General features: G+C 47.0%; 1 protein-coding gene across 1 annotated transcript in view; it reads left to right on the top strand.

Annotated features, from left to right (window-relative positions):
- The first annotated feature begins 5,086 nt into the window (after positions 1-5,086).
- The window catches only part of LOC137522295 (trypsin-like), a 29,562-nt gene continuing 17,358 nt past the window's right edge, over positions 5,087-17,290 (top strand). Inside the window, exons 1-2 of the mRNA XM_068242326.1 lie at positions 5,087-5,129; positions 10,653-10,809. Coding sequence (XP_068098427.1) covers positions 5,087-5,129; positions 10,653-10,809 — 200 coding nt within the window. The remainder of the gene's footprint in view (positions 5,130-10,652; positions 10,810-17,290) is intronic.

Here is a 17,290-nt window from a genome sequence, read left to right as displayed (position 1 = left end):
TGTATTTATCTGAGATGCTGGGAAATCTCAGGCCAATGTGGTCGATCGAGTGCAATAATCATAAAACGATGAACGCGACAGAAACCCCGGCCATTGTCCCTCAAAATGTATTATGTGCCCCCCCATGCCTGTGCATTATACTTTACCTGTCATGCTGTCCCTCAAGTAACCTTGCTGTATTTCGCATCGGTGCCCCACATGACTACCACCATATATCACGTGGGGTGCGTGTGTGACATCATTTGGGCTGAGGTGCCGTGAAGATGGGCCTCTAGTTTGTGTTTTTCCTCCAGGCCAAAAGGCCCCAATATTCGTGCGGATCACCGCCTCCCCCCGCCCCTCTCAGTAAAGGAAGACTGAGAGGGGCGGGGAGAGGCGGCGATCGGTGGAGATTGACTCCAGTAGAGGCAGAGCTACAATGCAAAGCTCTGCCTCTTACAGGAAGCGCTCCCCGATTTTTGACCCGGGGAGTAATAAAACCTTGTTCTGCCACGGGAACGCGGCGTGTTAGCTCTACTCATATTGCTTAAGATAAATAGCCTGTAAAAAGAAGAATTTATTTTAGCTGCAGACTCTCTTTAAGGCACCTTTTTGTCACTGACCTGAGGAAGTGGGCAAGCACCCACAAAACGTGTTGTAAATTTTATGTGCTCAAATAAAATACTTTTTTTTCAATACATTGGTCCAAATTCTTCAAAAGAGGTACACTTGCCTCTTTGTTTATACAATAAAAAGCTTATTAGCCTATCTTTCATGCCCACCCTCCCCCGTAGTGCCTTCATTGCCCCTTTTATATAATCATGCTATCATGAGCAGTGACATGTCTAGGAGCAGTGAAGAGGCCAGGCATTAGTTGGAGGGCAGGGAGCATGCCAGCAGATCAGGTTACATAAATAAATACTTTATGCCCTGCTGCCATACTCTGCACCGAGGGACTCATGCTGGCAGGCTGGGGGTCATGAGGGAGCCCCTGAAAGTACAGGTCAGGTCAGAATTATAACTTCTGAGACCCTGGATCCCACACCACTGACACCAACCATCTCCTTATGCCATCAGTCTAAGGGTACATAGTGTCAATATATACCTGGTAAAGTTCTATACCTAACCTTAGTTTTAGGGATCATGGACAAGAGGGTCTTCTAAAAGTGTAAAGCTGTTTAAGAAAAGAACATTTTCCTGATATGCCTGCAGTTATAAATCCCAGTAAGAATTCCTTTGAAAAATACAGATTTTTGTGAGTAGAATAAACTTTACCAGCAGAAAAAGGATACCAGAAAAAAACAAAAAAAGTAAACATCACAACGTTTTCACATTTTTTATCAGTTAAAGCAAAACACAGAAGAACTTTCCTTCACTTAATCGAATCTCTTCCAGATTCTATAAACCTAATTATTTAATTTGTTGTACTAAAGAACATTATCATCTTAGCCTGAAGGCCAAGTCTTGAGAATGTATTGTGTCTGGGTCATGGATGGGGTAGGGGCATATAACGTTCTGTTTTTCTGGATCCATGGTCATGTTCATTGCTTTATTGTGGTCTGTTTAGTGAAATATACCAAATTTAAAATCGGTGTGAAGCCATCCTTAAAGTTGCATCTCTCAAGAAGAGATATCCCAACCTAACAGAAGACTGGTGCCTACTAATTCTGACACCAGTGTCACATGACCAGTGCTGCTCGGATACCCCTTTTCAAAATCCAGATTGGATCCGGATACCCAGATATCCGATCCGGGTCGGATATCCCAGTCCAAACTTTTATGATCCGAATCTGAATCGGATATCCGACCTCAGTATCCGGGGTATCCGGGCAAATTCGGATATCTGGATAGAAAAAACGGAAGTGATCTTTAAATTGCTTTAAAAATGTTTTTTTAGGGTAAATGAGGCATGTAGCATCATTATTTTCTAAAGGGAAACACTAATTGATGATGTGGGGACTTAAAATCCCCCCCAAACAAAAAATGACTGTCAATTAGCATCAGGACTAGGTTCCAGACAGCAGTCTTGCAGCCCACATTGTGTCCAAAGTCCAACCGCACAACTGGGACATGGCAGTTTTCAGCCCAGACACCTCCAAAAAATGATGCAGCAATTGTGTTTTGGGTTTAAATATAGGTGGTATCAGCACAGCAGCAGTGGCCTGTGGCACCCTGGCGATGGGAGCAGCAAAGGCAGCAGGAGCAGGGCAATGCAGCAGCAGCAGGTGTAACGTCTGCCAGGACCATGCCGGACGTGGCCCGTGGCACTTGGCAGTTTGCACTTGGCACTTTGCACGTGGCACTTTGCACATGGTACTTTGCACGTGGCACTTTGCACATGCTACGTGGCACTTTGCACATGGCACTTGGCACGTGACACGTGCCAAGTGCCACGTGCCACATGCCACGTGCAAAGTGCCAAGTGCAAAGTGCCATGTGCAAAGTGCCACGTGCAAAGTGCCAAGTGCCACGTGCCAAGTGCCAAGGGCCACGTGCCAAGGGCCACGTGCCGAGTGACAGTCAGACAACAGAGGAGAAGACACTAACTGTCACACTGGCACTGCTCAGCAGCACAGCAGTTCTGTAGTAAGCTAAAACAGTAGTACTACTGCTCTAACAACTACTAGCACTGACGGCAGTACTACAGTACTAACTATACAATAACACAGTAGTCCTATCCTATTCCCTAATCCCTAATCTAACCTACAGTATACTGTAGCTAGGTAAGGCTAATAGCTGGCCAGCAGGCAGCAGCTGGCCTGGTCTGTGCACAGCACACACACAGACACACAGCAGCTGCCGGCAGCACACACTCTGACTGTCACACAATGAAATCAAGCTAATTAACAATACAACAATAGTGTAGTGATAGTGAAGTCGTTAATCACTTAACAACTTTAGGTTTATCACTGTGTAAACACTTGCTAGGCCAGCAACACTGGAGCATGTCTCTCAGTGAGCATTCACAAGCAAGGACGATATTTCTCATCATGGCGGCCCTCCTTATTATACAGGGGGGCTGGCCAGGGTTCCTTTCTGTGATTGGGTGCCAAGGTTTAGGCTGGGAGCCCTCTAATTGGCTCAATGAGGTCAGGTAGGGCTGGCCAGGGTTTCCCACTGTGATTGGTTGCTAGGGCTTCTGCTGGGAGCCCTCTGATTGGCTCAATGATGTCATCTCCTTAGTTACAGTATTCGGATCTGGTTATCCGCCGGGTATCCGCGGATATCCGGGAATGCGACCAAATATCCTCAGATAGCTATCAGATAGAATCTGAATAGCTGAAAAAAGGTCGGATATCCGGGTTACCCGGATATCTGGAATCTGGATGAGCAGCACTGCACATGAGAGTTGACAATAGCTGACCAATAGGAGCATGTCAAATTGAACCTCTAACTTAAAAAGATACTTATCCAAGTATCCTGATCCTTCCTATGTCCTCCTCGACTCCACCACCACTGACAAGGAGATGGGACTCTCTTCTTGATTGTGGCTACACTCCTCTCCATGTAGAAGTGGGACCGTACTACACATGTGCAAGTATGGCCATATCAGTGCGACAGCATGAAGCTGGTCCAGAATAGGCAGCTATTGTAAAGGAACGTCGGCACGTGTGCAAGCGCAGTATGGCTGCTCTCATAAAAGCAAGGGAGCACAGCCATGAGAACATGTCCAGCAAGCCCTTGTCAGAGATGTTCAGAGGGACCCTGCACAGCGGCAGTGGGCTCTAAGATGCATCGGAAACCCCCCAGACCACCCAGAGGCTTCCTTCTACTTAGGTATCTATCTTAAGTTAAGGTTTCCTTTAATAAGGGAGAAAGGTACGGGCGCAATTTATGGTTCAGACTGAAAGAGGAACTGTAACCAAGGATTCAACTTCATCTCAATAAGTAGCTGATACCCCTTTTACCATGATAAATCTTTACCTTTTCTCAAATAGATCATGAGGAGAATCTGTTTGGCTGATATTATGGTGAAACCCCTCCCACAGTGTGATGTCATGACATCACATTGCATTGTGGGAAATAACAGCTTTTTACAGCAGGCAAGCAAGCAGCACCTCCATCTGTGCATAGAACTCTCAGTAACGAACATACGGTACAGATCACCTGGCAGAACTAAGGAGAGGAAAGATTTTACACCGGCCAAACACTGACTAAATAATCAATAAATAAATATTGTAAACAATAGGCAATTTTATTCACTATCTTATTTTTACTGCAGTTCCTCTTTAAGTCTTACTCTGTACACATGAAAATGGCAATTTCTAAGTAAAGAAAAATATAATTGAAACTAGTAACAGCGAAGCTGTAAGACAGCCATCTCTAATGTGCTCACAGTTTTGTTTTATATTGCTGGAATTAGACACAGGTTCATGTTAAAGTGGACCCGAGCTCTTGCAAAGAACAGACTGAAAAGTGTTCATTGCACATAGAAATGCTGTAGAAATCACCTGCACTGAGCTGTGTTTGTGCATTTAGCTACAGTTGTGTAATTAGTAGGAATGACTCACAGCGCCTTGGCACTGCTATACAGGAAAAGACAGATACTTTAACCCTTTCTTTGCTCCCTGGAAGTTCATCCAGTAAATTTTCAGGGCTTTTTGGGGGAATTCTGCACATCATAACAAGGACATTTTTCGCTGATTGTTTTCATACTGTGCCTAATCTTTTAGCGCACAGAGGAAGTTCTGAGCTTAGATCCACTTTAAGTTATAAAGAGCCAAAAGGATCCTAAGAGGCATCCGGTAGAAGCACTTCCTGTCTGACTGTGCCTGTGTCCCTTCATGCCTTGTCCAGAGGTCCACTTTATCTGTAACCTGAGTCCTCTGCAGTTTAATGTCCTCCAATGACGGCTGTGGAAGAAGGATGCTGGGTAGGATCAGATGTAGGGTTACATTCAGAAGCCTCCTGTGCCACTGCCTTCCTTCAGATCTAGGAGGATATAGACAGATTTCTGAACACCTGTCCTGGAAGTGGACTACCTCGTCTGCCACCAGTGCAAAGATCCAAAGCTCATATTTCATCATGTTAATTATTCACTGAGTAATCAAAGTTCTGGGTAAATAGAAAAGTCTGCAAGGAAGTCCCCAGTCATCCGCAGAAGGAAATGCTGGTGGTACTTGTTGTGGCAGCTTTGCTGGGGACAGCAGGTGAGATGGGCAGAGAGACTTTACAGAATAACAGAGATGCTTCTAACCCAGCTAGGGTGCCTGTGGGATCTGGCTATAGGGATTACAGGGGAACCAGCTGCTTGGCATATAGTGATTGTGACCTGCAAGTCCAGAGGTGAGAGAGAGAGAGAGAGAGAAATAGTCAGGAGATGGGAAAGAGAGGGATAGAGAGACATGAGGAGGGAGGGGGAGATATAGAGAGACAGGAGAAGGAAGAGAGATGGAGGGATGGAGAAACAAGAGATGGGAGGGAGGGGGAAGAATAGAGTGAGAGGAGAAGTAGGTGAGAGAGAGGGATAGAGAGACAGGAGAAGCAAGAGAGATGGAGGGATGGAGAGACAGGAGATGGAGGTGAGAGAGGGGGAAGAATAGAGTGAGAGGAGAAGCAAGAGAGATGGAGGGATGGAGAGACAGGAGATGGAGGTGAGAGAGGGGGAAGAATAGAGTGAGAGGAGAAGTAGGTGAGAGAGGGATGGAGAGACAGGAGATGGAGGTGAGAGAGGGGGCTATATGCAATTCACTTTTTCACCTGAATTTTCTCCTAGTGCTTTTTAAATTACCAGCCAGCAAAAAAATACTTAAAATAATTTTGATAGTACTTTTTCACCTTCTTTGTGGTACTTTTTTCCATTGCAAAGTGCTGAAAAGTTAATCTGAATCGAAGATGAAATATTATCTCCTATGAGAAAACTCCGGTGAAAAAGTGAATTGCATATGGCCCAGGGGGAGTGGTTATGGGGAAGGGAAAGGGGCATGGGCCCATAGGCAATTTACTTTTTCTCCTGAGCTTTCTCCTAGGTGATCATTTTTCATATTCTATTTAAAATACATTTTCAGAACTTTGCAACTGAAAAAGTACCAAAAAGTTGATGAAAAGTACTATAAAAATTATTTTGAGTATTTTCTTGCTTGCTGGTGGTTTAAAAAGCATTTTATTGACAATTTTAAAATTGTCACCTAGGAGAAAACTCAGGAGAAAAAGTGAATTGCATTTGGGCCATGGAGAGAAAGAGATGTACAGGTAGAGCTGAGTAAGAGAAGGAGAGTAAAGGGGCCCATACACTCAGCCGATTTTCTGGCCGATCGATCAAAATCGATCGATCGATTGATCGATTGCAAATCGGTTGACCGATCGACCGATTGGCGGACGATTTCGATCGATTTTGATTGATTTCAATCGATCTGGCAGGGTGGAAAATCCAGGTCGATCTGTTGAGATTGCTTATCATTTTGCATTGGCCCTAATGGAAATCTGATGGCAAGAAAATTCCATCAGATCGATTTTCAATAGATTTCAAACTGAAATCTATTGGAATTCTAATCCTAGTAAGAAATGTTCCTAAAACACATCACATAGATAAGAAATCTGTCTGATGATCTATCTGCTGCTAATCTGACAAGTGTATGGCCACCTTAACACTATAAGAGAAAAATGGAGGAAGATAAGAGAGTTTTCTCCAAGGAGATCATTTTTAAACTTTTTTATTTTCAACAACTTTTTGTAACTCTGCAATTTAAAAAATACCAAAAAGTTGGTGAAAAAGTTATATCAAAATGATTTTGAATATTTTATCGCTTGCTGGTTGTTTGAAAAGGCATTTTATTGAAAAAGCGGGAAAATATCACTCAGGAGAAAATGTAGGAGTAAGAGTTAATTGCATATGGGCCAAGGATTCATTAAACTTCTAAAAAGAGATTTCTCTTCATCTTATCTATAAAATGTGTTGTCACCAAGGCTGTTTCTTATTGATTTGATGCCCCAGGCAATGCAACTTGCCAGGGGTAGTGATGAGCTTAAATGCCTATATTCTTGTAACGATTGTGGAATCGTCTCCGTGGTCAGCGCACCAGACGTGCGCTGACGCGGCGGATTTCCTCCACAAGCGTATAATTGAGGACACCCAGGCTAGGTGCTATGTACCCGCAGAGGGCAATTCCCACCGGCAGATGGCGCTGTGGAGTGCAAGCGAACACAGCCGCTGCACAGCCACAGATGACATATGGGAATTGTACAGATCCGGGACAAGGTACAATCAGGCAGGACTGGATAGCCCACAGGGAACAGAGCAAAGAGACAGAACCAATGTGTGCCCACCAAACTAGTCGCCACCCAGCAACGGCGAACACACAACGGCAGAAACGAAGTAGGAAATTCAATAGCGACACAAGACTGAGCAGGACAGAGCACCAGGGTAGCAAAGGCACAGCAAATCATACAAAGAGAAAGATAAGGAAAATAACAAACGCTAGCTGAACGCGAACCCCGGACTCATTCGCAACAGTGCACGCGTTTGTGCGCGGTCTCCGCGTGTTACGCACAACAGAGACAAGCACGCCTAACTAACCAAAGACAGACAAACACGAAACAGAGAACGCGAACGCTTGCTTAACGGTTACCTCACCGAGCCTACAGCAAGCGTTCGTATCAGACAAGACAGACAAACGTGAAACAGGAACTAGGCAGAAAGGATCCACCACTCTTCCGTCAGAGCAAGTGTGATCCAAGCAGAAACACAGATCAGAAAGATCCACAGCCGCTACCGCTAGCGGTTAGTGCGATCCAGGAAGACAGATCACAAGGATCCACAGCATCAGCTCCAGAGACTAGTGCGATCCAGGAAGACAGATCGGAAGGATCCACAGCACCAGCTCCAGAGACTAGTGCGATCCAGGTAGACAGAACAGAAGGATCCACAGCACCAGCTCCAGAGACTAGTGCGATCCAGGAAGACAGATCAGAAGGATCCACAGCACTAGCTCAAGGCGAGTGCGATCCAGGTAGACAGAACAGAAGGATCCACAGCACTAGCGCAAGGCGAGTGCGATCCAGGGAAGACAGATCAGAAGGGGCTACCAGTAACAACCGCTGTTCCGGTTAGCACCCAGACACACAGAACGACTTCCTATCGACCACCGCTGGGAAAGGACAGTCGCAACAGACAAACAAACAGATAAGCAATCCTAACGGCACTAAAGAAACTGCCTAGTGCAGTCTCCAGAATTACTCTAAGATAACTTCAACAAGAAGTAGCATGGCTGACACTCTCTAGGAGTGTTTACTACAAACCCTGAAGGAATGACCAGCAAAGGACTGTGGGTAATGATAATCCCAACCTTTATACTGCCAGTCATCACAGGAGGCAGGTAGGGGATTTGCATAACGAATGTATGCAAATTCCTCAGCAGCAAGCTGCAATACTGACAAAAAGTCTCTCTTAAAGAGACCTGCAGAATGCAGACCTGAACAGTGGTCAAAAAGCTGCCTGTCTGCACAGGCAGCTGAGCAGATTCTCACAATTCTTTTTGCATATATTTTCACAAAAATGGTGTTAAATTTAACTTACGAGTAAAAATGCCATTAAAAATCATTTTGTAATACATTTGTGATTTTTCAAAGTTTTCTCGAATGTTCGTGCTAATTTTGTGAATTTTTTGCATCGGAAACAAAAATTTGTTTCCTTTGATCATATTGAGAAAATACAATCAATTTTCACAAATTTTTCTTAAAATTGAAAATGGCAAAAATTTGCAAGCAACACTGGGCGGGTGGGGCGCAGATCAGGAGGGAGCGCAGGAGGGGGCACCCGAGATGAGAGAGGGTGGGGGGAATCAGACCGCTGTATGGGCATCCTGCTCTCCCGTCCTGCACTAAAATCCTAGGAGCACCTATACCTAGCTACCTATACTGGGGCACCTATACATGACTTCCCATACTGGGGGCACCAATACCAGCTACCTGTACTGGGAAACCTATACATGACTTCCCATACTGGGGGCACCTATACATGACTTCCCATACTGGGGGCACCTATACCTGGCTACCTATACTGGGAAACCTATACCTGGCTACCTATACTGGGGGCACCTATACATGACTTCCCATACTGGGGGCACCTATACCAGGCTACCTGTACTGGGGCACCGATACATGACTTCCCATACTGGGGGCACCTATACCTGGCTACCTATACTGGGGCACCGATACATGACTTCCCATACTGAGGGCACCTATACCTGGCTACCTATACTGGGGCACCTATACATGACTTCCCATACTGGGGGCACCTATACCAGCTACCTGTACTGGGGCACCGATACATGACTTCCCATACTGGGGGCACCTATACCTGGCTACCTATACTAGGGCACCGATACATGACTTCCCATACTGGGGGCACCTATACCTGGCTACCTATACTGGGGCACCTATACATGACTTCCCATACTGGGGGCACCTATACCAGCTACCTGTACTGGGGCACCGATACATGACTTCCCATACTGGGGGCACCTATACCTGGCTACCTATACTAGAGCACCGATACATGACTTCCCATACTGGGGGCACCTATACCTGGCTACCTATACTGGGGCACCTATACATGACTTCCCATACTGGGGGCACCTATACCAGCTACCTGTACTGGGGCACCGATACATGACTTCCCATACTGGGGGCACCTATACCTGGCTACCTATACTAGGGCACCGATACATGACTTCCCATACTGGGGGCACCTATACCTGGCTACCTATACTAGGGCACCGATACATGACTTCCCATACTGGGGGCACCTATACCAGCTACCTATACTAGGGCACCGATACATGACTTCCCATACTGGGGGCACCTATACCTGGCTACCTATACTGGGGCACCTATACATGACTTCCCATACTGGGGGCACCTATACCAGCTACCTGTACTGGGAAACCTATACCTGGCTACCTTTACTGTAAATATGTTATTTTTTATATTCTGCCTGGCCTGCCTTTCCATTTTCTGTTTTTGAAAGGAGGGCGGGGAGCATCCAAAGTGATTTCTAGTTACGCCCCTCCTTCACAGCTATGTACGGCTGAACAGACACCTTGAATTGTGAGGGCTGGTAAGGTGGAAATTTATGCTCAGTTGAATATAGCTATACAGAGCTTCATCAGGCTCTGTCTTTGCCTATTAGCCTATTTGCGAATTTACGCATCATAGTTCGCATCTACGCATCGTAGTTCGTAGGCGAAGTTTCAAAACTATGCTTACGATTTTACGCGTAGCGAAGTACCATTACGCGTAGGTTACGCCCCTATGCATAGTTCGCATGTGTATTGCGAAGTAAACTATAAATGCGTTATTCGCGTCTATTTTTCCGCGTCCGATTGTACGCTTACAAAATTACGCATTGGAATGGGAATGTACGCATATAAGAGTTCCTGGTACAAGCAATTGCAGAGGAATTCATGCATAAATGTTTCCGCATAATGGCATAAGCGTCTGCATACAATACGCTTCGCACTATGCGTAATTGCGCATTTTAACGCGTAGTGTACGAAATGCATACGAAGTGAATATTTGATTTCGAAGTCGTAGTTTGGTGAAGCGTAATTGAGTAAAACTATGCGTAGTTCCACTGTAGCAAAGTTGTCTGACTGCGACCATCCCTGGTAAAAACTCTTTTTACCTGTCTAGGTATCTTATTGTTGTGTGTTGAGTCTTTGTATTTCTTCCAGTTGAAGCATCTTCCATTGGCCGGATAATAGGGGGAGAAGAATGCGAGCCGTACTCTCAGCCCTGGCAGGCTGCATTGTATTACTTTGAGAAGTTTGCCTGCGGAGGAATCCTCATACGTCAGAACTGGTTGCTGACAGCTGCTCACTGCAAAACATCGTAGGTATTCAGTGTTTTAACTGCGTGGATAATTTCTAAGAGTTTCCGACCATGGCTTCTTTTACCCTCTCCATAAGGAAACAAGGGCGTAGGGCCCGTGGTCGCAGCGGTCGCCTTGGCGACCGGGCCCGGCTCCTGAGGAGGCGGGGGAGGGGCCCGGGGGGCCCATCTCCGTTTGGAGGGCCATGCGCCCGTTCGCGCTGGTAGGAGGGAGCCGCAGCCGCAGTGAGGGCAGCCCGACCTCTTCCTCCCTTCCTCTCCCCGGGCCCCCCCCTCAGATGCAGAGTAAGCGGCTAACGGAAGCGCTGTAGGCAGAACTCACCTCCCTGCGTTCCACTCGCCGCTGATCTCCTCTCTGGCTGGCTCTGCATAGATGTTGTTACACACGCAGCTTCCGGCTAAACAGGAAGCTGCGTGTGTAACAGCATCTATGCAGAGCCAGCCAGAGAGGAGATCAGCGGCGATTGGAACCAGGGACGGAGGTGAGTTCTGCCTATAGCGCTTCTGTTAGCCGCTTACTCTGCATCTGAGGGGGGGCCCCGGGGAGAGGAAGGGAGGGAGAGGTCGGGCTGCCCTCCCCGCGGCTGCGGCCCCCCCCTCCATTATGGGGACGGGCAGCTACCTAATCTATCCTGGGGGGCAGCTACCTAATCTATCCTGGGGGGCACCTACCTAATCTAACCTATACTGGGGGGCACCTACCTAATCTATCCTGGGGGCAGCTACCTAATCTATCCTGGGGGGCAGCTACCTAATCTAACCTAATCCTGGGGGGCAGCTACCTAATCTAACCTATACTGGGGGGCACCTACCTAATCTATCCTGGGGGCAGCTACCTAATCTATCCTGGGGGGCACCTACCTAATCTAACCTAATCCTGGGGGGCAGCTACCTAGTCTAACCTATACTGGGGGGCACCTACCTAATCTATCCTGGGGGCAGCTACCTAATCTATCCTGGGGGGCACCTACCTAATCTAACCTAATCCTGGGGGGCAGCTACCTAATCTAACCTATACTGGGGGGCACCTACCTAATCTATCCTGGGGGCAGCTACCTAATCTATCCTGGGGGGCACCTACCTAATCTAACCTAATCCTGGGGGGCAGCTACCTAATCTAACCTATACTGGGGGGCACCTACCTAATCTATCCTGGGGGGCAGCTACCTAATCTATCCTGGGGGGCAGCTACCTAATCTAACCTATACTGGGAGGCACCTACCTAATCTATCCTGGGGGCAGCTACCTAATCTATCCTGGGGGGCAGCTACCTAATCTAACCTAATCCTGGGGGGCAGCTACCTAATCTAACCTATACTGGGGGGCACCTACCTAATCTATCCTGGGGGCAGCTACCTAATCTATCCTGGGGGGCACCTACCTAATCTAACCTAATCCTGGGGGGCAGCTACCTAATCTAACCTATACTGGGGGGCACCTACCTAATCTATCCTGGGGGGCAGCTACCTAATCTATTCTGGGGGGCAGCTACCTAATCTAACCTATACTGGGAGGCACCTACCTAATCTATCCTGGGGGCAGCTACCTAATCTATCCTGGGGGGCACCTACCTAATCTAACCTAATCCTGCGGGGCAGCTACCTAATCTAACCTATACTGGGGGGCACCTACCTAATCTATCCTGGGGGGCAGCTACCTAATCTATTCTGGGGGGCAGCTACCTAATCTAACCTATACTGGGAGGCACCTACCTAATCTATCCTGGGGGCAGCTACCTAATCTATCCTGGGGGGCAGCTACCTAATCTAACCTAATCCTGGGGGGCAGCTACCTAATCTATCCTGGGGGGCAGCTACCTAATCTAACCTAATCCTGGGGGGCAGCTACCTAATCTATCCTGGGGGGCACCTACCTATTCTAACCTAATCCTGGGGGGCAGCTATCTAATCTATCCTGGGGGGCAGCTACCTAATCTATCCTGGGGGGCAGCTACCTAATCTATCCTGGGGGGAAGCTACCTAATCTATCCTGGGGGGCAGCTACCTCATCTAACCTATACTGGGGGGCACCTACCTAATCTATCCTGGGGTCAGCTACCTAATCTATCCTGGGGGGCAGCTACCTAATCTAACCTATACTGGGGGGCAGCTACCTAATCTAACCTATACTAGGGGGCACCGACCTAATCTAATTTATACTGGGGGCACCTACCTATCTAACCTATACTGGGGGCACTTACTTATCTAACCTGTATTGGGGGCACCTAGCTAGCCTATACAGGTGGCAACTAAACTGGCTACCTATATTGGAGGCACCTACCTAACTAACCTATACTGGGGGCACCTACCTATCTAACCTACGCTGGGGGCAACTATTCTGGCTACCTATATTAGAGGCACCCACCTAGCTAACCTGTACTGGGGGCACCTATCTATCTAACTTATACCGGCGGCGCCTGCCTATCTCACCTATACCGGGGGCAACTATACTGGCTTACCTATGCCTGACTACCTATACTGGGGGTACCTATAGCTGGCTATAGGGATTTTGATATGTGTGTGCATCCGTCAGGTGTTGTCGGGGGAGGGGGGGCTGTTGTTGCCGGGGGGGGCCACATCCAGATTCCGCATCGGGGCCCAGAGGTTTGTAGCTACGCCACTGTAAGGAAATATTACTAAACCAAAGAATTGCACATTGCGATCTCTCAATTTTGCTCTGCTGCAATGTCCTAGGCAGCAGGGCCGGTTCTCTCATGAAGCAAGGTGAAACATTTGCATCAGGCGCAGAGCTTACTGGGGCAGCATGTTTGTACTGTGTGTTTACACCAAAAGCATGCAGTCAGAGTAGGAGGAGAAAGGAAAGAGAGTGAGGTGAAGAGGTCATTATTGGGGAAAAGCAGCTTGTTGTGCTGTGTGAGGAGTCTGACAGTGAGTGAGGAGGGGGAGGCAGGAGAGCATCATTGGGGAAAAGCAGCTTGTTGTGATGTGTGAGGAGTCTGACAGTGAGTGAGGAGGGGGAGGCAGGAGAGCATCATTGGGGAAAAGCAGCTTGTTGTGCTGTGTGAGGAGTCTGACAGTGAGTGAGGAGGGGGGAGGCAGGAGAGCATCATTGGGGAAAAGCAGCTTGTTGTGCTGTGTGAGGAGCCTGACAGTGAGTGAGGAGGGGGGAGACAGGAGGTCATCATTGGGGAAAAGCAGCTTGTTGTGATGTGTGAGGAGTCTGACAGTGAGTGAGGAGGGGGGAGGCAGGAGAGCATCATTGGGGAAAAGCAGCTTGTTGTTCTGTATGAGGAGCCTGACAGTGAGTGAGGAGAGGGGAGGCAGGAGAGCAGCATTGGGGAAAAGCAGCTTGTTGTGCTGTGTGGGGAGTCTGACAGTGAGTGAGGAGGGGGGAGGCAGGAGAACATCATTGGGGAAAGCAGCTTGTTGTGCTGTGTGAGGAGTCTGACAGTGAGTGAGGAGGGGGGAGGCAAGAGGTCATCATTGGGGAAAAGCAGCTTGTTGTGCTGTGGGAGGAGTGACAGTGAGTGAGGATGGGGAAGGCAGGAGAGCATCATTGGGGAAAAGCAGCTTGTTGTGTTGTGTGAGGAGTCTGACAGTGAGGGAGGAGGAGAGAGGCAGGAGAGCATCATTGGGGAAAAGAAGCTTGTTGTGATGTGTGAGAAGTCTGACAGTGAGTGAGGAGGGGGGAGGCAGGAGAGCAGCAGTGTTTCATTTGACTTGCACAGCAGAAGGGAGGAGTGGCACTGCTGTCCTGACTGATGAGGAATGTAGTGGCTGAGGGTGAGCAGTGTGTTTGTCACAGACTCACAGCCAGCCAGTGTGCTATTGTGTTGGGCTGCAGCATGTCATGTGAGAACATTAAATGAAGCAGAGTAAATAGTCGGGTGCTGTGCGATCATTCCATTTCGGGGGGGGGGGGGGGGGGGATGGGGAGGGGTGGACATCCTCACAAGTTTGCCTCAGGCAGCAAAAAGTGTAGAAACGGCCCTGTCAGGCAGTACTATCTATTACGCATGTACACAGGTACACTTTGCATCATCAGCCACTGCCCCGCCCAGATGATGGCATGCCCTCTCACAATTATCAAATGAATGTGCAGTGCAATGGTCAGCAATGACGATTACTATAGCATGGTGTACAGGGGTGCAAATGTGCATGTGAAGCATCTCAAAATGTTTCATGGTCCGGTACTTTTTTCTTTTTGATGGGGCTCACCAATGTTTCTCACCGCTTCCCTTGCCTCCCCTTGGGGCCCTTCACAGCCTGGTGACCCATCTCACATGGGTCATAAAACAAGTGTGCCCATCATGATCGACACACCCATAACAAGTGTAGCCACTAAAACACCTGATCTGAAGTACAGTCCCCTGTATGGGAGGAAGGGAAGGGTTAGTAGTTGGAGCCCCAAGTAAACTTGCAAAGAGATAAAAACAGGGAAAACCAAGAGCCCCAATAGTGTAATACGTACTGGATACGGTGGCAATAAATTGGTATTGCTAGATACTCACAAGTCAGGGTCACCAGCAGGCAACCACTGTAAAGGCAGGTGGAGAGATTGTCCTGACCACACTCAGGATTAAAGCGGAATATAACCCTGCATTTCAACTTTGCTCTAAAACATTATTTACAGTATATTATATGCAACCAGCATTTTTTTTTTTACTAGACCAGCATTGGAAGGGTTACACAGGGCTTTAAAGTTCCTGGAGATTTCTGCAGACGCATACGAAGCTGACATAGATACATTTTGTTTACATAAATGTATCTAAGTGTTGAATGTGACTCACTCTCTCTGACTGAGAAGAGCTGGAGGACAGCCAAAGAGTGTGTAACATTTCTCAATAGATACATATAACTAAATAGAATGTAACAATCTGAACTTCAGCATATCTCTCCACGGAACTTTAAACCTCTGTGTTTAACCCTTCCAATGCTGGTCTAGTAAAAAAAAAATTCTTTTTGCATATAATATGCTGTAAATAATATTTTAGAGCAAAGTTGAAATGCAGGGTTATATTCCGCTTTAAGAAGTTGCTCTCTGTAGACAGGAAAAAAGGGGTTCAACCCTTCACCAAGGGTGGACTCGAAATTGTATACAATGAACAGAGGCACCAAAAGTATAAAATTAGCTTAAATGAGCTTAAAAACCAACTTAATTGGCAAAAATGAAGGAGGAAGAGGTGGTCTTACCTCTCTCAAGCAGACACGACAACGACTGCGAATCAGACAGTTAAACATTTATTAGAAACTTCCAAAAAATTGCAACGCGTTTCTCAGGCTCAATCCCGCTTCATCAGGCAATACAGGGAGGAGTATCAAGCGGTCTGCACAAGGATTCAAGTTAAGCGCCTCTGTCAGACAGAGTGCAGATCACTTGATAGCATAGTTGGAGCCCCAACACAGTTCTGGGCCCCTTGTGACCGTAGGGGCTGCTCTCCTCTAGTTACACCCCTTAGCACCATAATGTCTAAAATTCTAAAAGATTGTTATTTTTATGTTTGGATTCTTTGAAAGTAATTTTGGATTCTCTTTCTGGTATTTTATTGCATGCTATATAATACATTTTATTATTATTATTTTTATATAACGTCCACATGTTCTGTAGTGCCGTACATAGTACAAAACAAATAGTTGTGAGAATAGATACATGAGGCGTTAAAAACTCTGTACAATCTGGGCATTCAGCAATACAAATACAACAGAGTTCCCCAACCCGGTCCTCAAGGCCCACCAACAGTACATGTTTTGCAGAAAACCACAAACATGCACAGGTGAGGTAATTAGTGTCTCAGTAGAGCTGATTAACTACCTGTCTGGATATCTGGATTTCCACAAAATATTGCACTGTTGATGGGCCTTGAGGACAGGGTTGGGGAACACTGAGTTACATAATAACAAAGTTGATGTGTGGTTTGAGACATCACCAATAGTGGTACATGTTCATATGATAAATTACAGCAGAACAAGAAACTCTAGGAGGAGCAAGTTATAGGCTTGTCTGAATAGGTGTGTTTTGAAAGTACGCTTGAAGGTTTCCAGGCTTGGAGCATGATGGACAGGCTGGGCTAGAGAGTTCCAAAGGTGAGGTGATGCTCATGAGAAGTCCTGGATGCGGGATTGAGAGGAGGTGACCAAGCTAAAGGACTAGAGGGTCTTCTGGGAGGAGTGAAGGAGGGAAGGTATCCGGAGGTTAATGAGGAATTGTAGGGCGGAAACAACTTATGCAGAGCTTTGTATGATAGGATGGTGAGTGTAGGTCCTTTGAGTAACAGGTAGCCAGTGGAGAGATTGGCAGAGTGGAGATGCATCAGATGTGCAGGAGAAGAGGTGGATGAGGAGGAGGACAGCAGAGTTCAGTAAGGACTGGAGAGGTATCAGTCTAGTTTTTGGTAGACCACAGAGTAGGGTTGTTCATTTAGGATCATATTCACATGCAAATCTATGGATCTCCCATTCACTCCTCTACCCCATCCCATTTACTTGACTCAAAGTGACAATGAGGCAAACCTGAAAACCAG

The sequence above is a fragment of the Hyperolius riggenbachi genome, chromosome 6, assembly GCF_040937935.1.
Source record: "Hyperolius riggenbachi isolate aHypRig1 chromosome 6, aHypRig1.pri, whole genome shotgun sequence".
Classification (NCBI taxonomy): Eukaryota; Metazoa; Chordata; class Amphibia; order Anura; family Hyperoliidae; genus Hyperolius; species Hyperolius riggenbachi.
Note: the sequence above shows the minus strand (reverse complement) of the source record. Positions and strands in the feature narration are given on the sequence as shown.